The 24,767-nt window shown below is 42.4% G+C and overlaps 1 protein-coding gene across 3 annotated transcripts in view; it reads left to right on the top strand.

Annotated features, from left to right (window-relative positions):
• LOC119660163 overlaps positions 1-24,767 on the top strand; it is a 440,101-nt gene that overhangs the window by 282,705 nt on the left and 132,629 nt on the right. For all 3 annotated transcript variants that reach the window (XM_038068569.1, XM_038068568.1, XM_038068567.1), the window contains exons 3-4: positions 3,881-4,003; positions 4,078-4,208. In XM_038068569.1, coding sequence (XP_037924497.1) covers positions 3,881-4,003; positions 4,078-4,208 — 254 coding nt within the window. The remainder of the gene's footprint in view (positions 1-3,880; positions 4,004-4,077; positions 4,209-24,767) is intronic.

Below are 24,767 nucleotides of genomic sequence, written 5' to 3'. Positions count from 1 at the left end.
GCTAAATTTAAATTCAACATTGTCTGGACAATGTTGAATGAATTGGAGCTGCCTTGTCTTTTTTTTAAGGTTTTGTTTGTAAAACAGACAACTTTGACTCACCAAATTGATACTAGGCGGAACTTAAGAGGGGTTTAACTATATTTGAACAGATATCGGTATGGAAGGTATTTCGGAGCAGTGGCAGCCTCTTAATTTTTTTTTTAGATTTTGTAGTTTGGTATTTCTGAGATTGGATCAAATAAATAATCATTTTAAATAAATATATAATCATTTTCAACCACGTGCACTCTCCACCTTTCCAACAAATGTTAAAACTAACATCGGCCTCGAAAGTTACTAAATGAGACCTTTCATTTGGTACCCCACATGACTATATTTAATGAAAAAGAATTTACACCCCCCTTTTGCATGCATAGGGTTTTGCACAAAACCTTAAAAACGGGTCGCCTACCTGGAGTGCCCTAAACTGTTTTCAGACGTCATTCACAATTCTACTTTATTATCTCCCGAACTGCTACAATCTCGGCAGATCCCGGATTTTAATTTTAAGTGCCAACCAAGTGGATGATCCTACCTACTTAAATTATAAAGGGGCGCTGATGGTGGTAACCGGTGAGGTTTAAACCAGTCTGTGTCAGAGTCCCAGGACACCAAGGGAAGCCGTGAGTGTACAATACCTGTAGCTGACAATACTATCATCATCATCATCATTAACGGCGCAACAACCGGTATCCGGTCTAGGCCTGCTTTAATAAGGAATTCCAGACATCCCGGTTTTGCGCCGAGGTCCACCAATTCGATATCCTTAAAAGCTGTCTGGCGTCCTGACCTACGCCATCGCTCCATCTTAGACAGGGTCAGCCTCGTCTTCTTTTTCTACCATAGATATTGCCCTTATAGACAATATTATGGCAACTACAAGCAGAGATGCTAAATTTCTTTGATTTTCCAAGCCCGTGGCTCATAGCACACCTACTTCTCCACGTGTTACCATTCACCGTTGCTATTATGGGGCCTAGCAACGTGAATAATATACGCTGAGCGACCCTTCTTATCAACTAACAGCACGTCAGGCTTGTTGTGCGCAATATGGCGATCAGTTAGAACTTGCCGGTCCCAATTAATCAAGTGCTGCTTGTGGCTCATATCGGTAAACCGGACATGTTCCCGTGATCAGCCCATGCTTGTATGCAAGTTGGTGTATTGCACCGGGGCTATAACAGTGCAGCCAGAAATAAAATGGTCCAACGTCTCTAACGCCAAACCGCAGATTCCGCACTGTTCGTTCTCCACCCGTTCTTTCATGATGCATTTTTTATACGCTCGGGTGGAGGACACAGCCATCCCTTTGGCAAATGCAAATCAACAAATGGTTGCCTTCGACTTCCATTCACCGATCCGCTTCTGGTCCGACTTCACCCCACTGAGAGGATTGGAAGATCGATCTTTCAAGTTAAGTGGAGTCAATCCTCAGTCTATCTTACAGACAGCCGCATGCACGTTCATTCCCTCCGCGGTAGAGTTTGGATGATGCATTCGGAATTTGGAGATAGTATCCCGCATTCGCCGCTGGACGTTTCCCACATCGGTTTTCGGCCACGGAAATATTCAGAATGCATAAGCCAGTGAAGGGATAGCAAATATATTCAACGTGCTTATTTTATTCTTCCCCGAAAGATGCTATTTTAGAATTAACTGTATACGTCGCAGGAATTCGGACAGCAGAGCATCTTTCAGATCACCAACTCGAGCATGGGTTCCTTGTAGAACTTCAAGGTACTTGTAGAAGTCTGTTTCGTTCACAGCTTGTATGTGGAGGTTACCAATGCTATATCCGGCATGCTGCTCGTGATGACCTTTGCGGATGGTTTGGATGCGACACTAATCTAATCCAAACTCTATCCGTATATCACGGCTGAACATTTCTACTATTCGCAACAGACTTCTAAGATGGTCATCAGCACCAGCATACAACTTTATGTCATTTACCGTACATCAAGTGTGTCAGTTCGCAATTAGCACGTAGGCCATACTTTATTGCCAAACCATGCTCTCTAGTACCATTTTGTATCTACGAAGGGAGGGCCACAGCCATGCAAAATCAAAGGGGACTCAAAGAATTCCCCTAAAAGATGCCCCTCCGTATACGGAGTATACACTCATTGCCAGAGGAACTCGAGCACAGGGTGACATTGCTCTACCAAGATTCGAAGAGTATAGTTGGAACTCTGACAGGTATCGAAACCGCTTCGTATTTTTGTAGCTGTCCATAGAGAGTCTCCTTACCTCTCCTTTTTGTTCTTGTTATGGTCACAGTCACAAGAGATATCAGGTGTCCAGGACCCTATACACTGTTCTATGGAGATGATGTTTCCCTGAATAAAATAGAATTTTTGGCACCAACCACAATGAAATGGACACTGTCAGAGGTAGATACTTGCCCAGAATTGAATGATTTAAATATTTCAGATCAGTGCTGTCAACCAATGATATAGTTAGTCATGAAATTAACTGCAGTTGCGTTTTCGTTGTCGCCTTCTATGGTTCAGAAAGTTGATCGATTATTAAAGACAACGAATGGCGCCTCGCTGAAATGGAGACAAGAATACTGTGTTGTACCAGAGGGGTAACAAGCCATGATCACATTTAAAATGAGGACATTCGCAGTCCATATGTGGTCGCGCCAATCGCAGAGAAATTTCGAGGGAGGTGTCCTTGATGGTGTCGGCATGTAACTCGTGCTGACGAAAACTTATTTGCCAACATTAGTCTGAACTTTAAACTAGATGGGAAATTACCAAAAGGCCAGTCGAAATAACGATGGCTTGATACGTTGGATGGTGCTTTGAAAGCCTCTCGACACCATCTGGATCGGGAACGGACCAAGACGAGCCGCCCTTGCTTAAGCTAAACAAAAGCTGAAGAAGAAGAAGTCCTTGGTGTCATTATTAAGTTGGTCAAAATCCCTTGTCTTCTATGGATCCAAATCCTCTTTTGTTGGTATACTCACGAAATCCATCTTATACCTACCTAGCAAAAGGATTCGTCTACATCTGTCCGTAATCGACTTTTCCTTACCCTACCTCAACTTGCCTTGCGACTGGGAGAATATATTTTTCGTTCAACATCGAAATAGATTATGAATTACGTAATTTTGAAGAAAAAAAGACCCAAACTTATTTATTTTATCTTTTATTCTGTATTCACTTCAGCTGATATTTGCCGTTGCTAGTTGTGATGTAAATCGATATAAGTGATATTACGTCCGCTCCTCCTATTCCTGATTGTTGCTGCTTAGTCCAATATGGTTACAAATAGCAGAATAATCGAAATAATTCTCCGTTCTTTTGCGTAGTTTATAACTGATTTTCCTAGAAAAGCATAGACGTAACCACTTACAATCATACAGTATCACAGTAAAATCATCTAGAATTATATGTATTGAAGATACTTCAATTACATTGAGAAGGAGAACGACTTCCCACTCACATGGGAGTGCATACTCTATAGAAATCGTTCTAAAGACTTCTTACTCAGCTTTCGATGTTTCGGAACGAGATGCTAAATAAACATCTCTTACTCTACCTTGAAAATCAGATACATACGAAGATGTTATTGAAATGTGTATTTATCTTATCATCAAATCGGTACATTTCTCGCAAGTGCTCCTCAGGCATTTTCGATTTCGCCAAGAAATTCTGTTATTCTGCTTGCACGTGAAAAGGAGGCATGGAGTGCTCCTAGGGCAAAAGGCACTTCTTGTGAATATTTATTCAAACTTAACCGAAGTATAATATTTCATTTGCTTATCTTTATATGTCCTTATTTCTACACGGTTATTTTCTTTAATTTCGTTTTCGTTTCTCTTGAATTCCAGCTTTGCTGTCAGCTACGCTGAGGACCTATCAGAGAGCAGGGTGTGACACGGAGCAAGTATCCTTGAGCTGCCCACGAGGTACCAGCATATCGATTGAGCTGGCCCAGTACGGACGAGCTGGCGGTAAGCATCTGCTTATACTCTATTGTTACTGACAAATAAATTGAAAATATCTACTTTGCTTTGATTATCCGCAGACATAACAGACAACAGCCTGTGTCCAGCCACGTCGGAGGACGAAACCACTGCGATGTTGGATCAAGTGCATAGCGGCACCGAAATCGAGGTTAAACCAGCTGAAAGCTGCTCGTGGCCGAATGCCTTACAGGTTTGTGCTTGACTTGCTTATTATATCCTAAAGAAAAGACAAGTGGGCGTTATTTCAGTATTAGCCAGAGCAGACATTTTTAATTTGAGTCTATTCTGCTAAAATTGTACTCTAATTAGGGCCCGTTAACCGGCTGAGCTCTAAATAAAACACAATTCAAGTCAAATTTCCAGTGCAATGATCAGAATAAGGATTAATTCAATTTTCCATGAAAATAATATGATTGCCTTTTCGAGACGGTGAAGGTCAAACAATTTTGATATGTTCGAGAGTTTCTGGATGGGACTTTTTTTGTTTGTCTAGGAGAACGTAATGGAGTAACGCGACTAACAGCTTCTTGTTGTCTTTGTAATAAGTGAGTGAATTTAAAAAAAAAAATGCAGAAATAACCAGAAATAACACTAAAATTAGCTTAAGTCTTGTCTTCTTGCCATGGTATTTTATTGGTAATCGACTGTAAAGTTAGCACTATTGTCTCAACTGGAATTAAGAGAAGTGGCACTGCGTTCTAAAAGAACAAGAACCTTATGCCCCTTTGGTGGTAATAGCGTACCTATGGACTACGGTATATCCATTAAGCCCACAACCGGCAGGAGCTTAGAGATGTTTCCTGCTTCTAGGTGTTTCAGCCTTCAGCCTGAGCCCACGTGCTTTAACCTATTTTACACAAGAGCTGAACATTGTGCTGGAATTGTATTGGGTTTAATCACTCTCCAGGATCTTCAAGTTACGTCCACAGATATCTTTAGTTTCCCCAGCTAGTTTAACCTACGATGACCAGGGAGTACTGCTACTGTGATCCTAAGACTCTTCCTGGTGAGGTTTTAACAGTCCTGGCAGCACTTGGGTTCGATCGGCCACTGAGAATTCTAGATTCTTCCATTAATGGCATACTAAAGTTTCCTCAACCGTTACTCTTCATTCTACAGCGATATGGTAATTCGCACCTTTCCGATTCACAAAAGGATCCTGCTCCATATAGTGACGTTCCTGTTGCTTTCCTGATCAAATCATTCGCTGCTTTATTACCTTTTACTCAAATATAGCCCGGAATCCAAAGTATTTAGCCCTTATTGTGTGGCAAGCGTAATTAATTTAAGAAGACATTTACATGCCAATTTGGACCTTTGTACCCCGACAGTCGTTTGGCTTTTGATTAGAATAGCAATGTTGTCCTCCCATAGTTCATTTAGTACTTGAAGTAGATGGACTTGTCGATGGTGTATCTTTGCTTGAAATATACCAGCGCGCTTACTCATCGATTCAAAGTGTACTTTTTGACAAATAATACCTGTGATACACACATAATCCAGCCTTTGAAGTTTGTTTAGCTCTCTCGCTGCTTCGCCGAGTTCGATCCTATCTTCCATCTCAGCCCCTGGAGTAATAATATATTCAGCAGTATATATTCAGCGTAGTACTTTCGGGGTTCATTCTCATTGCTTTCTGGCTATGGACCTCATAATCATAAGCTCCCTTGTAGCTTTCCGACATATGTTCCTAACATTTGCTTTCCAGAGTAGTTTATTGTCTAGTTTAGTTCCCAACCACTGTTGCTCGCATAATTTCTATGACAAGCGGTTTAATGGTTCTCAGGTAATTAAGTTTGCGGTTCCTAGTGACTGTTACCATAGATTAAATCACAGCTATCCAGCGCCAAGTACTAGTAAAACTCAATGCCTATTATATTCTGTCTTATAGGGTGTCCTTTTTAGATCAAAACAATATCACCAGCGCAATGGTGCGTCTTATTTCAGCATTCGTAAATTCTCCTAAAAGTTAGTCAACATGAACGGTGATAATACCCCATCCTTTGGACAACCTTGAGTATTGTTCATGGCAATAGAGTTCGTATCTGTCGGCACTTCTATTTTCCTACTCCCTAACATCCTACCCATCGAGAAGGCCAGAATGTTCCCACCCCATCTCATATATCTCCTACGACGTGTTGTCAAACATTACTACTATGTTCATGGTTTTGTGAAAACAAGTTCGGTTGACTTTCTCTCCAGCATGAAATTCGGTAGAAGTTTTGGAACTATGAAAGCCCAGGAATGCAGTTAAATATTTTACTCCGCGTTGAACTTTAGCGGGTTGTCCCCATTGATTCAGGGGGAATGTATCAAATGAGAGACCTTGATTAGTACTTTTCAAATCAGGTGTCAGTTTTAACATTTTTTGTAGAGGGGAAGAGTGCAGGGGCTAGAAAGGGGTATTTCACACTCGACACACACTATGCGAGCGAACCTATCACCTGAGTACGGGCTTCTTCCCAGCCAAGTTCATGGCTGGAAGCATGACTATAGACCATACTTGGGGCAGGCTTGACAGGTTAATTCGACTGCCTCGTGAAAGGTATTCTTCGACTCTGCAGTCTCCTCTGTAGGGTCGTGAATTTGAATGAGGCTTATATTTTTGGAATTTTTTCTCGCAAAAGCACAGTTCCTAGCATGTCGCTTACGTTTTCCAAGTTGATAATAGCAGGTTTGGTTCTCTGGCTGGCTACCAACCTACTCCGAGTACTTGGTCCGCTGGATGGTTACTTTAATATATGGTGTATTGATTTTTCTCCAGGCAACCGGTCGTTGTCCAGCGCATTTGTTGCGACGCTGCGACATCAGCCCAATATATGCATCGAGTATCGGCTAGCTGCTTGGTAGCTCCTGTTCTGTACTGTGACTGCACGTTTCATGAGCAAATGCGAAAATCGTTTGTATGTTTTCGGTACCGAGTCTTCCGTGGTTGGATCAATCAAGTTGAAAGGTCCTTTTGTGGCTCCGTAATAGAGAGTTTTTCATGAAGGCTGTTAGCCTCATTCAACACCGAATATAAAGGACTATTTGGTACTTTTCTAGTTTTTAGGTGCAGGAGGAAAGGTGGAGGTGGAGGTGGAGGTGGAGATAGGGCCTGGTAGTGGAGCTATTGGTATTGGTGCAGTAGGCATTTCTCTGGTCTCATGCTGTAATAATATGGTTGTCATTTATTCCTTGTTTGGGTGTAGCATATCAGTCACATCCACGCGCCATCATGCACTTCGAAGACACCCGATAAAAGAGCATTTTTGTTGACGGCCCAATGCTCATTGGTATTCTCAGGGGGATGATGCAGTCCAATCAACATGGTAGTTCTCCCACTGTCGGATAGCAGCCGGTTAATACAAGCGTCGATGTTGAACTTGGGGGTCGCAGGTCTCCAACCCTGCGGTGGAAGTAACCCCCAATAAAAAAGCATCCTTCTCCACCGTATCGGAAGTCTTCGTTGGTGCAAAGCATTGTCCAACGGTGATGATCCTTAGCTTGAACCGGAATCTTGCATTCAGAAGTCCCTTGCGGTTGCCGTCAGAAACAACCCGACACCAGATTCGAGTCTGCTACCACTCGGCTTTCCAGAGTATAAAAGCACATTGCTTGAAGTGTGGCAAGAGAGAGAGGGTCACTCTCATCAGTATCGTGATCTTACTTCCCTTATGCTTCGAATTTCCAGTTCCAGTGAAAGCGGGCAATCTAAGGACCCTCGTCAATGTTGTCAAAAAGCGTACGCACCCTCCAGAAACCAACTATAGTCTGCTTTCAAAATTTGCAGTTTGCTAGTCCACAAATTTCTATCCCTTTTAGTCGCCTCATACGACAATCGGGGAAGCATGGTTTTATGGGATGGGGGGGGGGGGGGTCTATACCATCGTTAGATCGTGATGCACTACTCAATTTGCAACTCTTCGATATATAGACCACGAATTGCAGTTCATAAACTTATTCGTTTAGGTCTGTGGTCAAACACCACCCCCCAAATACATAGTACGTTGAAGGAGGTATAACAAGAGCTGACTGCTGACTATTTGGCAATTGATGCAAAATTGTATTCAAATGCAGATGAAACTGATGCAGATCAAAAAGATTAGTTTGGAGAATATACTATAATTTTTTAAATCGACGACTCAAAGAAAGAATAAGATGCTGGAGTGAGGATCTACCTTTGAGACAAAGGCTGGGAATTGGGTTCTTTCTGTAGGACAATGTAGAAAACTCACTCAACTTGGGGAATATATGATCTTAGAAGTGGCATACGTGGTGATTGGCGAACGATTGAAATACAGACACATCATTGTCTGCTTAGTGATAGTCGAGCAGCATTCATGGCGTTGAACTGTCCTTTGATGATCTGAAAAATGGAACTAAAAATCAGAATGAAATTGGGCGGAACTACTGGGCCGTATTTAACATCCTGGTTGGTGGTGAGTTCCTCCAGTTGCAGCAGGTGGCACTGCATTCACCAGCGGAAATACTGATATACATAAGCGAATCTGGGATATTCCGGTCGACACGAGGCTATAAGAGGACGGTCTGATTGCTTATAGGCAGAGTCTGACCTTTCGCACAAATAAAGATATTATATCCTAGGAGGGCATTTTGGTGGCCAACGTCACTAACCCCTAACTCAACTATCGGTGTGAACAGGTAGCTATTATTTCCGCCGTGCTCCAGGTCGCTTCAGTTTCCTGGAAGTAGTGGCGCTCCTAAAGCTTCACTTCAGGAGCGCCGCTGGCTTTGTTTCTTTTCGAACATTTCGTTTGACTCTATTAATTTAGAGGTTCAGCTAAAATCTGTGTAATAAACTCGAATCTTGTGTTAACTTGGCCGGTCGAAAAGTTTTCTGTAACGACTTTCACTGCTTTTTCTTGCATGAACATCCCAGATGTACCCGATTTTACACTTGACATTTACTAATGGAAAGTTATGCAATTTTCAAAAGGGCCAAATATTAGAGTTGGGAAATGGCCGCAGAGTATGTGTAGAAAAACAATAGAGAAACATCTTCAAGTATGACGACAAAGATGAGCTCCGTTGTTTTGCTCTAAGGCTTTCTATTTTGCTACATGTCTGGTAAGTTCATGCTACATATAAACGAAACATTCTCCCTTAGGGGAAACTTATAAAACAACTTGCCGGAAATCTTTGCCCTAGAAAGTCACTTCTGTCTCCTCCAATGAAAAAGACAAATTGTTTCCAACTTCCTCCGATTTCAAACTTGAGGAAGGAGTGAACGAGTTCGGGGAAGTCATTTAAAGTGACACAGTAACAGTCCTCCTTGCGGCAAATAAACAAACCTATTGAATTTTTCGTATTCCAACCTCCACCTACTCCATGTATGGGAGCCGAACGGTTTGCCAGCCAGCCTGGGACAAATATATACTCCTCACAATTTATCATTTTCGCTGCATCCCGGAAGATTAATGTGTCTTAAGTGAAAGCGTTTTGCCGTCAATTTTTCATTTCCTTCTCATGAGAATTCAATTGGTTTCCCGCTGAACTTTTGACTGGTTCGATTTTATTGGAAGGACTGACCCGGGGCTACATTTTCTTTCTTATATGAAAATACGCAGAGGGCAATAAATTTCTCTGCTAAAACGGTTCGTCTTTGTCTTTCTTGATGAGTTATGAGGACCCGCTGACTTCAAAGGTAAATATTATTACATTCTTGAGAGCGGTAGTTACTTGTTTATATTTCCAGCACAGAGCGGTATTTCGAACGTGCAATAGTCTTCATGACTATTTTTCCTTTTTTGCATTCAGTGTTGGGAGGAATTGTTTAGCTTCCTTCATCGTGCAAGTCGAGCTTCTCGAAATCGCTCTGCCTCAAGAAACTCACAACAAATGCAACAAAGAAAAACTTGAACAATTGTTATAATAGCATTTTTCCTGGGAATGAACTCCCGGTGCTTCCAGAGGGTACGCAGTTGTTTGCAAACGAAAAACTTTTCACATAATTTATGGAGAAGGGAAAGAGCACATCGAGTGCATTGTCAGTGTTAGAATGGATAAAGTTGCTTGAATCGAATGTTCTGCTCAGGTCATAATGATGTCAATAATATTCATCTGATGGGGGACAGAATTTGCTTTCAATTTCAACAGTATCCATTTTAGGTCTTATTGTTTAGTGCCAGTGATTTCAGGATAGTAAATATCAAGGAGCTGGTTTACTTGGAATTCGGAGAATTGCTTTCTTTCAAGTATTTTAACAAGAATTGCCTGGACATCCATTTTATTTCCAAATTTGTACATCGTTTACATTTCGCAGTCATTAATGTATTGTAAGACATCAGACAGTGTCAAGTTGGAAACAGCTACAGCTTTTGGATAAGTTGGAATACCGAAAGCTGTACGTTTCGAGTATAAAGGTTTTGTGTTCATCCTGTGTGGGAAATTCCCCATGCCTGTTTTTCGTTCTTATATAGCGAAAATTTCAAAATATTCTTTGACATATTCAACTTAAGGGGATCATCCCCTGTGAAGTCCGTCTTTTTGGCTTTTTTAAGAAATTTTTTGTGAAGAAATGGATAAAGATACAAACACGAATTTTTCACCATAGATTTACTAATATCTTGAACGTGCATAGTAATTTTTCAATCCCGATTGCATAGTTCGTTATTGAAATTCAGAGCAATTCATACACCCATCTCCAAAAAAAGGTGTTTTTCTGCTGTCACGCTATAGGGCGCTGTGATCATCTTAAAATAAGTCGGGAAACCGGAAGCTGAACGCTTCAGGCACGAAAGGTTTTGTGTATTTCTTAGTACGTAGCACGTAATATATCCATATATTATGTGAGAGTATCCACTTTCGGGTGATATTGACATTCATAGTCTTCAATTTTCAAAGAAGCAACAAATTTGAGGTATTATAACTTTGTTAGTAATAGTGCAATTTCCACCAAACTTGGTAAGATCATGCTCTATATTATAGCCTATATCACTGCAAAATTTCATAGTACTAGGGTGAACTTAAGGGGGTTTTTTAACAAATTATAAAAAATTGTAGTAATATACTATTATTAACTTTATTTAAACAGATATCGGCACGGAAGGTATTTCGGAGCCCAGGCACCATATAGTGGTAGCCTCCTGATTTTTTTCAGATTTTTGGGTTTAGTAGTTTCTGAGAATGGCCCCCTTAAAAAGTGATCATTTTCAACCCCCCGCGCTCCCCACCCTTCCAACGAATGTCAAACCTAAGATCGGCTTTGAAAGGTACTAATCGATACCTTTAATTTGATACCCCACATGACTATATTTGATGAAAAAAAATTTTACACCCCCCTTTTGCATGTATGTTGACCCGCCCTTAAATTCGGCGTAAAAGGATGTAATTCACTGTATACGTGAGCGTTTACAGTTTCCACCTTTCTACCAAATTTGGTGTCAATGGCTATAATCGTCTTCGAGAAAAATGCGTGTGACGGACAGACAGGCAGACGGGCAGACAGACAGTAAACCGATTTTAATAAGGTTTTGTGTTTACACAAAACCTTAAAAAAGTAACGGAAATTTTAATGTACAGACTCAACTATTGTCCGCAAACTAGGATTTGTTTAAAAATTTTAAAAGCTAAATTTGTTGTTAAACTTTTTTTTGTGAATTTTGGTGTTTTTTCACGGCTTCTTCAATGAATAAAAAAAAACTACTGAATGAATTGGAATTATCTTAGTTTGCGGACCGTAGAAATATGTTCTGAATAAGTCGTGAAAATTTCGAAGAATTTCATTGGATAGATTTCAACATGCAGTTTCGAGAGAAACGTATTTAAAAAGTAGAATGCAATTTGCAGCCATAAAATCTTAACTGACTATTACTCTGCTATTCCTAATCCATAAACCTTAGGTTTCTTCAAGAAACATATGTACTGCCTTGGCTTCAGTTCTTGCCCTTTTAGCCAAGTCATTCGGACCGGTAAATACGAGATTTATTACGGGGATCGACATAAATCTGGCATGTGACTTATCATGTGTTCAACACTTTAATTTCCAAATGACTCCGAATATCAAAAAATCACTTTACCCATATATTCTACACTATATCTAGATACAATTGGTGCCAAAAAAAATCGATTACGCGGATCCGACACACGGGATGACCCCTTAAGGGGGTATCAGGTGTATTTCTCAAATGTGGTAATATCCTATTATTTGAGCAGGTATCGGAATGGAATATATTTTGAGACCTAAATTTTGTATAGCACCATTGTGATTTTTTTAGATTTTTCATATAGATAGGTCCAAAGAACGAGTCCTATTACACTTTTTGAAGTATATATTATGCTTGCTTTGGGGCATTGGGGGTCTCCTCCACTATTGTATCTCCGCTGCCGACCAACTTAAGTTCATTTGTGATGTCATAAATTATAGTGAAATCGTTGCTATTTCAATGGTGATGAAGATTCAGAGCAATTCACTCAAATCGCTTCAGCTAACAAAAGAGCTCTCAGTTTCAATTCCATGTTTTCGCGGTCAGCCAGGTCCAGTAACGTCCTTTTAGAACCTGCTCGTTAACCTCGTCCGCACCAGAAGCAAAGGCACTTTAGATGGCGACCCACTGATCACCAATATACTAGAGCGCGTTGTTTAGGGTTGTTGCCGTGTGAACAGCAAGAAAGTTATCCCACCGCTGGACAATAATTGTGTGGCGGGAACGGTGCGTATTGGAATCGGGGACTGATGCTCTGTTCCCTTGTGAGCAGATGCGGTAGTGATATACAAGTGGGGCTAAGCGACCATGAGATTAGGGTCCTTTTTGAGGTCGTTGTCAGCACCAGGGGATATAGATCGCGAGTTTTCCTCCATGATCTTTTTTTAAGACGGGTTGTGTGTGTGTGTGTATGGTGGGGGAGAAGCTACAGCTTCTGAGCACTCAGGCCGTGTTGGATCATTGTACTCACCACCCCCGTCTAACGGAATATTTCGGATTCGTTAACGTATCGCAGGATTTCCGTTAGTGGATGTGATGCTACTCGTCGCAATTGGAGAACATCGGCACCAAAGATCTGATGCCTGATGCGTCCATAGGCGGGGCATTCACATAGGAAATGCTCCGTGGATTCCGCTTCCTCATTACAGGAGGGACACGTATCACCTTCGGTAATTCCTATTCTGAACATATGCCCAGCTAGTGAATTATGGCCTGTCAGAATGCCCACAATAGACCTGCAGGTCCTCTTGCTTTTCAACAGGATAAACTTTGCGGTACGTATGTTGGGTTCTGGCAGGTTTGGTGTGTCGAGCAGCATTTAGGCTCTGCCACCTGTCATTATGGGAAACTTGTTCCCAGTTTTTGAAAACAGATTTCGCCAATGCTACTGATACCCCAATTGCTGGCTCCGGTCCTTGCATAGGGGAGATTGACCCCTCTTTCGCTAAAGCGTCCGAGATTTCATTTCCCTCTATGCCACAGTGACCAGGTACCCAGAGTAGTTCCACCGTATTGAATCTAGATATAGAGCTCCAACGGTTTCCGCATTCCTGAACGATTTTGGAGGTGATCAAAGGACTGCTCAATGCGCTCAGTGCAGCTTGACTGTCACTGCAGATTGCGATGCGCCTGCCCTTCAACCGCTCGTCAATCACCCAGTTTGCCACCCTTAGGATCGCATAAACTTCGGCTTGAAAAACCGTTGCATATTGTCCCAAAGGAAAAGCCCACTCCTCTTTTTTATTCCAGAGGTAGACTCCGGCTCCAGAACCCTCTTCTGTTTTTGAGCCATCGGTGTAGAAGACTTCCGTATATCCCGCCACGCATTCTTCTGGGTCTTCCCAGTCCTCTCTACGCTTCAGGGTAACTACATATCTTCTACCAAACAGACGTATGGGGACACGAGAATCGGAAGGCATTGTAAGAGCTGGATTCAGTCCTCCCAGTAACTCTTCCAATGCTCTGTGCCCCCCACATCCGTTGTTTTCCCATAGATCTAATCGAATTAAGACGGGTTACATCCCGACTTTGTTCTTTTGCGCTTCTGGTTGTGGCTTGTGTCCAGCTCTTTATTGGGTTCCCATCTCAACTCTCTATTTCTCGTCCTAAATGGACGACAAAAAAGGAAAAGGTATCTGTATCTCTTGTCCATATAGGGCGCTTTTTCTTCATTTTTGTTGCCCCTAATGGGACCTAGCGGGTCAATTACGTGTACTTGCCACCACTAGTGGTTCTTTGAAATACGCTTCAATTTCATCCAGGACTTCTCGAGATGGCTACGCTCATCCTCTACTGCGCTGTGCCATGTGCCTCTGGGACGAGTTTGGGGTAGTGAATTCCACTGCATGGCGTAGTCAGTGATAAGGTGTTAGTTCTTCTTTAATGTGTGACCTATCCACTATAACTTCCGTCTTCTCATCAACACAACTATGGGTAACGGTCCTGTGCACCGATGAAATGGGGGTCATTCTCCACGTGCTACTCGCATATAATAACAATCATGCAGGAAAACACCGAAAGGCCATACGCAGAACACTCTCAAGTTGATCTTGCCGAGATAACTGCACTTCTTGATTATACGCGAAGTAGTGAATGCGAGAAGCGCTGTTCATCTGGAGAGCTATATCAAATTTGGTATCACTGGTGGCAGATAGGAAGTGTGCAATGAATTTGAAAATCTTCGTTTTATTGGTATATATCTTCAGACTTCTTTACCTGCCTCCTTTTTCAAATCCAGTGTTGTTTGGCCAAGCTCCGGGATTCGGTTTCAGATCAACTAGTTCATTATTTCTTTTAGTCAGCCAGTCCTCAGAACCATAGAGGAAGACAAAGCAGATGGCACTGTGGTAAATTCTGGATTGGAGACATTGATTAAAAAGTCGATATCAAAGGACACCAGTTGTAAAACGCCTGCACTGATCATCATCATCAACGGCACAACAACCAGTATCCGCTATAGGCCTGCCTTAACGCGGAACTCCAAGAATTGCCAATTTTTTTGCTAAGAATCCAGGTCTCTGAGAAATACATGAGGACTGGCAAGATCATTGTCTCGTATAGTAAGAGCTTTGACGCCATGGTCAGACGTTTTAAGTGGAATAGTTTTTGTAAGCTGAAATAGGCTTTGTTGACAGCCAACATCCGTTCACGGATTTCATCGTCATAGCTGTTATCGGTTGTGATGTTCGACCCTAGATAGGTGAAGTTATCAACCGTCTGAAAGATGTAGTCTCCTATTTTTATTTTTCTTATGTCATCAGTGCGATTTGGTGTTGTTGATCGGCTGGTTTTTGGTGCTGACGTTGCTGCCATTCACTTCGTCTTGTCTTCATTGAAGTCCAGCCCAAGATCTCGCGCAGTCTGCTCGACTGGATGAAGAGAGTTTGTATATCTCGGGTTGTTCTTTCCATGATGGCGATATCGTGAGAATAGGTCAATATTAAAGAGAGTCGTGTATCTCGCATTTGCCTCAGTATTACGGATCACTTTTTGCAGGGCCACGTTAAAGAGGACGCATAATATTGCATCTCCTTGCTATAGGCCGTTGTTGCTGTCGAATGCTCTCGAGAGGGATCCTTCTACTTTTATCTGGCCTCGCACATTGGTCACATTCAGCCTATTCAATCTTGTTAATTTCGTCTGATATATGATAGATACTGAGTTCTCTCATGGTCGTGTACAGTTTTACCCTTGCTACGCTATCATAGGCGGCTTTAAAGTCTATAAAAAGATGGTGCAACTGATATCCATATTCCAACAGTGTTTTCATCGCTTGACGCAGAGAGAAAATCTGATCTGTTGCTAATTTTCCTGGAGGGAAACCCCTTTAGTATGGGTTAATGATGTTCTGGGGGCATGGGGCTACTCGGCCCAGCAAAATAGCGGAGAATATGGTATAGATGGTACTCAGGAACGTGATACCTCTATAATTGCTGCACTGCGTGATATGCCCCTTTTTATGTATGGAACAGATAATAAATTCAGGCAGCCGAACTAAAGACATTAAGGGCTGCGCTTTGCTCAAAATTTTCGCAGAGTTAGACCTGGTGCTTGGAATTACTGGGAGAGGCAACTACCTTTCCAGGGGGATGCTCAAGCTCAGTACTTGATTTGAAATTCGTGAGTACCTCAATAGCAAATTATCGAAAATGGGTCAGAAGATAGTCGGCATCTTCATAAATGAGAACTTGAAAAAAAAGGAAAAGTCAGCCAAGATATTAGAGGGAAGGTGTTCCTAGAGATTACACATCGAATGTATATAGCGTAGATTGTCGAGAATAGCATGCGAACTGCATGCTTTTGAGACTCCGATGAAAAATCAGAGGGAATTGAAAAATCACTGAATTGCTGAATTGCCTGGAGTGACGGCTCTTTAGCATGGGCCGATGATGTTCTGGGCGTATGGGGCTATCCAAGAATGTTTTATAGATGGTAGTGAGAAACGTGATCTTCCTTTTTATGTATGGACAGATAATGCCTCAGTCATCAGGCATTGATTTTCTGTCCCACACCTTGCGCATAAGTTGAAGAACTTTCTTGTGAAATTAGCCGCCTCCATATTTATCCAAGTTGGTTGTAATTCCATTGGTTCCTGGTGACTTATGACTTTTAAGCCGGTAGATTACACGGACTGTCATCCCGATAAGCTGTTTGTGAAAATTTCGTTTGTCTGACTTTCTTTTCCATATTAAAGCGTTATTGTTTGCCAGTCAGGTAGTGTTCTACCCTCTTCAATAACCCCATTGTAAGATAAAACGCCACAGTGTTGGAACCCAGTTCTTGTCCTTTTGCTTTCTCCGATTTCATTCAATTGGACTTCAGTAGTACTAGTGGGATTGCTTCAAATATCGGCAGTGCTAATCTTTTTATCACGACTCATCAACCAGTAAGGAAAGTATCGTTATTTTCATAAACACAACAGAAGTGTTGGATGTCTTCCGACCCGTAAAGTCGGCTTTTGACAAATCGATGCAGCTCTCGAGATTTACCGGGTGTCCAGTTAATCGAAAAGGTCCTTTTTGTAGCTCGGGTAACAGCGATTGCTTTCCTTGCTTCCCTGTTCGCATTCTTGTAAATTTGTCAATTGGACAGTGTTTTATTGACGGAACTTTATTTGGACATGGTCATTCCATAGCCAAGCATATCGGTTGATGAACCGCTTGCCAATCGTTGCGACCTCTGAGGTTTCATAGGATGTCCATCGTGGTTTCAGATTAATTGCACGATTCTATTATACAACATTCATAATAGCCGGTAATCGCGCAAAATCGCTTCTTCTTTTCTCTCACCAAACCGTCACCATTTAATACGCGGCGGGCAAATGTGTTTCTTGTATTCTGTTATTGATTGACATCCATCAACCGCTGATGTTGAGGTGCAATGGTTTTATAGGGAATAGCTTTGCAGTCAGTGACACTGATAAAATGTCTGCTTCTTATGGGGATATAGTCAATTTGCGTTTCACTATCCGCACTATAAAATGAAGGAAGATGAGATAATCTTCTGATGAACCATGAATTGAGAAGTACAATGTCATGAGTGTCCGCAAAATCGACTTTCTCCAAACTCTTCCCTCAATGGAACCTGTTGCCATTTGCCTTTTCATTCACATGACCATTAAGACCCCCCGTAATCTCCGTATATTCATCAGTAGCCACGTTGCAGGTCATTGTGTCGAATAGTTTCCAGAAGGTATCTTTCAACTTTCATCATCGGGTCGATCTGTCCGAGGTGTGCATGCGGCGCAAAATGTAATCTTCTGATCAGTTGAGATAATAGTGAGCTTCATCAGTCGGTCATCAAATCACGCGACTTCTTTAATATCATCACGGAGACCCTCAGATGTGACAATGCCAACACCGTTGTATTCAGTACGTAGACTACAAAAATAGAGGAGTTTACCGGGTTCGCGTTTTATGTCGCAGCTTTGGGTACCACAACATCGAGTTTCTTGCAGAGCGCAAATATCATTCCGCCTCTTGCGAGTTTTTTGGTATTTCCAGTGAGGGTACCAATATTTAACGCACAGACATGTATTTGTTCAGCTCGAATCAATTTACCTATCTCCTGACTCCGTCCATGTGTCAAAAAAAACATCTTGCTAGGTGCTACGTGCTATGTAAGTAACATGGCGGAGTCTAGGAAGCGACTGATTCTTCTTTTTCTTCAGCCTTTGTCCCGTTCACAAGCGGGGTCGGCTCGTCGTGATCGGCTTCGCCATTTGGCTCTAGCGAATGCCTGATCTGGGTGCAATCTCGAGGCTTTCAAATCCCCATCCAGCGTATCAAGCCACCGTTGCTTAGGTCTGCCTTTTGGTCGTTTACCATCGACTTCGATGTTCAGACCAATCTTGGCAAGTGAATTCTCGTTTGCACGAATTGCGTGACCATACCATCGAAGACGCCTCTCTCGCAACTTTTCCACGATCGGTGCAACCCCATAACGATCACGGATATCCTCATTTCGGATGTCATCTAAACGTGTGACGCCACTAGTCCAACATACCATCTTCGTCTCCATTACCGCAAGACGCCGTTCATTGTCCTTTATGGTCGGCCAACATTCAGAACCATAGAGAGCGACTGGACGGACGACATTGCGATCAATTTTAGATTTGAGACGTTCGTTGATACATCGATCACAAAGAACACCAGTTGTGGAACGCCACTTCATCCAGGTTGCGTTAATGCGTGAAGTAATTTCATAACGCAATTCTCCATTAGTTGATAGCGTTGACCCGAGGTATTTGAATCGCTCAGTTCTGGGCAGATTACTGCCGCTGATAGTGATTGTGCCTATTTCATGGGGATCGGTCGTCAAGAATTCAGTTTTGTTTAAATTCAATCTGAGACCGTGATGCATGAGGCGATCATTCCATTTTTGAACAAGTTGCTCGAGATCATTTTTGCTATCAGATGCTAGGAAAACATCATTTGCATAAATCAGTGTGTAGGGCGCTGGACATTGGATATCCCGTGTGACGGTGTCCATTACAAGGACAAAGAGGAGTGGTGAAAGGGCACTTCCTTGATGAACACCAACAGAGACACGAAGCGGTTTCGATGCACCCGCCATACTTCGAACTTTACTTTTCGGATCGTGGTAGAGCAATTGAACCCAGCGCACGAGTTCTTCTGGCACGAAGTGTTGTCGTAAAGCATACCAGATGAGTTCGTGTGGTACACGGTCAAACGCTTTCTCCAGATCCAGAAAGGCAATGTAAAGAGGGCGATGCTTCTCACAGTGTTTCTCCATAAGTAACCGCGCAGCGTGTATTGCGTCAGTAGCTCCGCAGTTCTTGACAAACAAGGCTTGATTCACGGTTATTTCAACGGTTTCGCGAAAACGGTTGTCAAGAATGCGTTTGAAAATCTCCATGGTATGGGAAAGTAACCAGATCGGACGGTAATTTGAACATTCTGCTGGGCTATCTTTCTTTTTCCATAGTGGAACAGTGGTACTTTCTTGCCAGTCAGATGGTGTTCTTCCTTCCTGAATAACCCGATTAAAGAATTTACTGAGCCACAGTGTTGGGTCCCAGCTCTTCGCTTTCCAGAGCTCAGATGCGATGTCGTCAGGTCCTGTTGCTTTCCCCGATTTCATTTGTTTTATTGCCTCCTCGACTTTAGTTGCGCTGACTGGTGGAACTGCTCCAAATGTCGGCAATGATTGTGGAAGTGAGGATGAGCAAATTCTTCAGTTGAAATCTGCTCGAAGTATTCTCGCCATCTATCCGTTGCGGCTCGACGGTTGGTCTTGTCATTAACACAACAGAAGTGTTCGATATCCTGTGTGCGTCCACCACGGCTTTTAGCAAGTCGATACAGATCTCTCTCGTCATCCCGAGTGTCCAGTTTATCGTAAAGATTTTTGAAATCGTCCGCTCGGGTGACAGCGACCGCTTTCTTTGCTTCCCGGTTGGCATTCTTATAAATTTGCCAATTAGTAAGCGTTTTATCGTCGAGAAATTTGTGGCAGAGGCGTTTCTTTTCACGGACATTTATTTCAACATCATCATTCCAAAGCCAAGTATCTCGGTTGATGTACCGCTTACCCGGCTTGATGACCCCGAGGATTGCGGAGGTCGCTTTGTGGATCGTGTCTTTCATTTGGTTCCACAATTCTTCCACATTCGTAATGGTTGGCAATCGTATGAGTGAAACCGTTTCTTCTTTCTTCTCACCAAATCGCCACCATTTAATGCGCCGCGGGCCTTCATTGCGCGCTCCGAACCCCTTTCCCCCATGGCACCTGTTACCGTCTGCCTTTTCACCCACATGACCATTAAGGTCGCCGGCAATGATTATGTAATCGTCAGCAGGCACGTGACAAGTCTTTTTATCGAGAAGTTGTCAGAAGGCATCTTTCTCGGCATCAGGTCGACCTGTCTGTGGTGCATACGCGGTGAAGAAGTGAATAGTGCGATCAGCTGATATAATGGTGAGCTTCATCAGCCGATCATTAAATCGTTCGACTTCTTTAATGGCATCACGGAAACCCTCTGAAATGGCAATGCCAACACCATATTGAGTGTGTGGGTTACCAAAATAGAGAAGTTTGTAGCCATTTTTACCGCGTTCGCCTTCAATGTCGCACCTTTTGGCACCAGACCATTGGGTTTCTTGCAGAGCGCAGATGTCAATGCACCTTTTCCGAAGGGCTCTTGCGAGTTCCTCGGTCTTTCCAGTTAGGGTACCAACATTTAGCGTGCAGACACGTATTTGTTTTGTTCGTTGTGTTCAGACTAACTTGCTTACGTCCTGACGCCGTCAACGCGTCAAGAACCCTTGCCCATTTCTCGATAGGACCGGGGCCCGTCCTGCCGCGTCGACTGAGGTGGACGCCCTAGCATTTCTCCGAAGCTTATGACTCAATCCGATCATCATGTTTGTAACGACATTCTATGCATTTTCTTGGTCGACCTGTCGCGGGGCCTGTCACCAAGAGAGATCAGGTAGGACTTAGCATAATGGAATAACTCCAGCTATACTCTATTTATCTTTTTCCCTGCTCTCAGCATTTTATTTTTGTTTTACTGAGGATAGTACAGAGTACGTTGCCTCAAACCCTCCTCCTTTACCTGGGCTTGGGACCAGCATACTATGTTAATAGCATGGCGGAGTTTAGGAAGCGACTGATTGAAGTTCTCTAACCTCTTCTAACTAAGGTTACAAGGCTTCCTAAGATTCATAAGGCAGCCAAGGGGATGGAGGAAATCAAACTTGCGAAAATGTTGCCATCGCATCAAATAGCCACATCTTAAAAAAAAGAATTTTAAAATCTTAAAAAACTAATTGAGACGAAATGGTTCAGGAGCTTTGTCAAATTCGCCCAAGTCCTTCAGTTTATAGGGAAACTCGAGGAAACGAAATCTTGACTTTCTTTGAGATCAAGGCTCTTTTACCGAAGCGATCTTGTTTAGAGAAATAGGCTACATCGGCAAAAATGTCATTTAGAAAGGAAAAGTTTGGCGAAACATTGCATGAAGTTCAGTCGAATGGCCATGGGCAAAAAAATCTCTATCTTTAGAAGCGGATATTATAACCAGCTCCCCTCACGATTCATCAGCGATATGTATCTTCATGGCAAAACTGGAAACGGAGGCTGATACCAAGGACGAATTTGGAACCAATCTTATTTCTCCCAATATAATACATTGAAATATAGAATTCATCCTGGAGATTTAAAAGGGCAGTTCCATTTTATTTATAACATATTCTGGATGGCGCCCAACGTGGGTTGAGTTATATCATGTGCTATTATAAAGAATATACTATCATCGTACGCAGTAATAGTATTCCATGCATTTCGTGTTCAATTTCGTTCATATTATAGTAAAATGAAACTCGCTTTATCATGCTATCGTAACTCTAGTAATTCATCTTTGAAAAATCGCCAATATTATCCACTACATCGATTTTCCAGACTCTATGAATCGTAATTTCCCCTATCAATGATCATAAAATTATGACTATATCTGCCCGAATAAATGCTCAATATGATAAAAATATTCTTCTTCTCCATTCCATTCGGTATTTGCAATGTAGCAATAAATATTGGAGAAAAATATTTCGGTTTAAATTCCAGTATATTTTATTACGGAACTGGATTCCGGATAGATTTGACAGTCATGAGTAATAGCAAATTCCGTTTGATAACAATTTTTCAGAAATGTAATGTTGTTAGGATGAGCATGACAGAGCACAACTTTGAGTTTTAAATTTATCGTGGTGAATAAGTTGTTTATTTTTACCATGGAGGAAGTTGATTCAGCCGTTAAATATTTGATGCACACTCATTGCGATAAAATCTTTTATATGATAGAACGTACACACATACGGAGGGTGCCCAAATAGTCTACTGCTTGGGTGGCTAAAACGGAGGGAAAACTCGAAAACTTTTACGCCTTGGAAACAATGATGAACATAGAGGGATGATCAACCTGAATTGACTGCCAACCATGAGGATTAGCTATATCCGACTATAGAAACTTGAGGATACTTATCGTCCAGATTTGCTCGCGCAACTCCTCTGAAGTGTTTGTCGAAAGGCAACAGCAAGAAATCATCATCATCAACGGCGCAACAACCGGTATCCGGTCTACGCCTGCCTTAATAAGGAACTCCAGACATCCCGGTTTTGCGCCGAGGTCCACCAATTCGATATCCCCAAAAGCTGTCTGGCGTCCTGACCTACGCCATCGCTCCATCTTAGGCAGGGTCTGCCTCGTCTTCTTTTTCTAGCAGCAAGAAATAGGAATTACAATGTGAATTATTGTCAGGGACCTGTTTTTGGGCTTATCACTTGTACAAGTAGAAACACAGTCTCATTGAAAATTAAAATTAAGAAAAACAGCAGCAGCAGCAAATAGTTTCCTCAAACATCCCATCCTCCCGAAAGGTTGGAAAGGTGAAACTGAAACGAGACATACATACATTATCATCAACGGATCAACAACCGGTGTCGGGTCTATGCTTGCCTTCATAAGGAACTCCAGACACCGTGGTTTAGCGCCGAGGTCCACCAATTCGATATCCCTAAAAGCTGATCTACGCCATCGCTCGATTTCAGATACCATGGATATTGCCCTTATAGACTTTCAAGGCTAGATTATCCTCATCCATACGGATTAGGTGACCCGCCCATCGCATTCCTATTGAGTCAAATTTTATCCACAACCAGACGGTCATGGTATCGCTCATAGATTTCACCGTTATATAGGCTACAGAATCGTTCATCCTCATGTAGGGGGCCAACAATTCTTTGGAGGATCCCTCGCCCGAACGTGATTATGAGTTCATAATTTTTTTTGCAAAGAACCCAGGTCTCCGAGAAATACATAAGGACCGATAAGATCATAATCTTGTACAGAGAGAGAGAGCTTTGACCCTATGGTGAGACGTTTCGAGCGAAACAGTTTTTGTAAACTGAAATAGGTTCTGTTGGCAGCCAACAGCCGTGCGCGGATTTCATTGTCATAGTTGTGATTTTCGACATTTATACATACAAACTAAAATAATTTCCTATCAAGTAATATATACTTATGATTTCCATTTACTCCCTGGTGGACTATAGCACGTAGACCACAACTAGGTGAACTGCTCTTCACCTCCCAACGATTTCTTTAGATGCCTGCACTCCTGCTCTACCGCTCTGGGCCAAGGGAACTAGAGGCGACCCACTTGTCGGCCATCTTGTCAGAGTGGATTTGGTAATTTCCTCCCTTCTTTCATGTGCGACCTACCCACTGCCACTTCCGTTTTCTGATCACATCGCGTACGGGTGACAGGACGGTGCACTGACCAATCTCTTGGTTTGTAAGAGTATCGGGTCAGCGTACCCCCGTATATGATACGACGTAGACAGATGTTGACTAAGGGCTAGGGCTTTTGAGTAACATTTAAAGTCACTTTTCATACGTTACTCACACATAACAGCACAGAAAGAGCGCTTATGCAGAAAAGTTTCAACTTGATCTGAGTATTGAGATAACTGCATTTCCAGACTTTAGACAAGGCAGCGAAAGCGGATTTAGTGTTGTTAATGCGTCAGACAGCATCTAGTTCGGTGCACCGTCAGCAGAAACCATGCTTCCCAGACCGACGCCTTTGATGCTCTGCCCATTAATACAGATAGGGGCATTTCGCTGACCCGTCAAATTGAAAACATTGGCTTTGTTGATGTTTATCTTCAATTTAACTACACTTATCTCCTTTTTCAAATCCAGACGAATTTAGCCAAGGACATGACCCGGTGAGAGAGCTCGGTCTAACACGTGATACTTTACACCATCATATGTTGCTCTGATAATAGCTACTAGTTTCTCGGAAATAATTCTCATCTATAGAGCACACGAAGCACCCGGTTCACATTATTGAAAGCTTTCTCAATATCGATCAAGAGGTAAAGCGAAGACCTAAACTCCGAGCACTGTTCGAATGTGATACGTCTAGTGTCGATGTGGTGAATGCAGGGGAATCTGGAATGGAAACCAGCCTGTTCACTGTCTATTAGCCTCTCGCTATATGTTTTGATTCGTTCCAGGATCATTTTAGCTATTTTAGCCAATTGTAACACTCACCTCCTTCTTTTACTCTCTGGAAAGGGTTTTGGCAGCGAGAGCGTCAAGCCCAGCAACTTTACTCCGTTTGAGGGCATTGATGGCAGAAATGGTTTCTGCTCTGCTTGGAGGAGCTTCACCCGAGGAGGAATCTTACTTGATGTGATTAGGTTAAGAACTGTGATGAAGTGTTGTTTCCACTTCTAAAGTTACTCATCATCGTGGGTGAGAAGTCGACCATTAACTTCCTTTACAGGACCAT

This window comes from Hermetia illucens, chromosome 6 (genome assembly GCF_905115235.1).
Source record: "Hermetia illucens chromosome 6, iHerIll2.2.curated.20191125, whole genome shotgun sequence".
Classification (NCBI taxonomy): Eukaryota; Metazoa; Arthropoda; class Insecta; order Diptera; family Stratiomyidae; genus Hermetia; species Hermetia illucens.
Note: the sequence above shows the minus strand (reverse complement) of the source record. Positions and strands in the feature narration are given on the sequence as shown.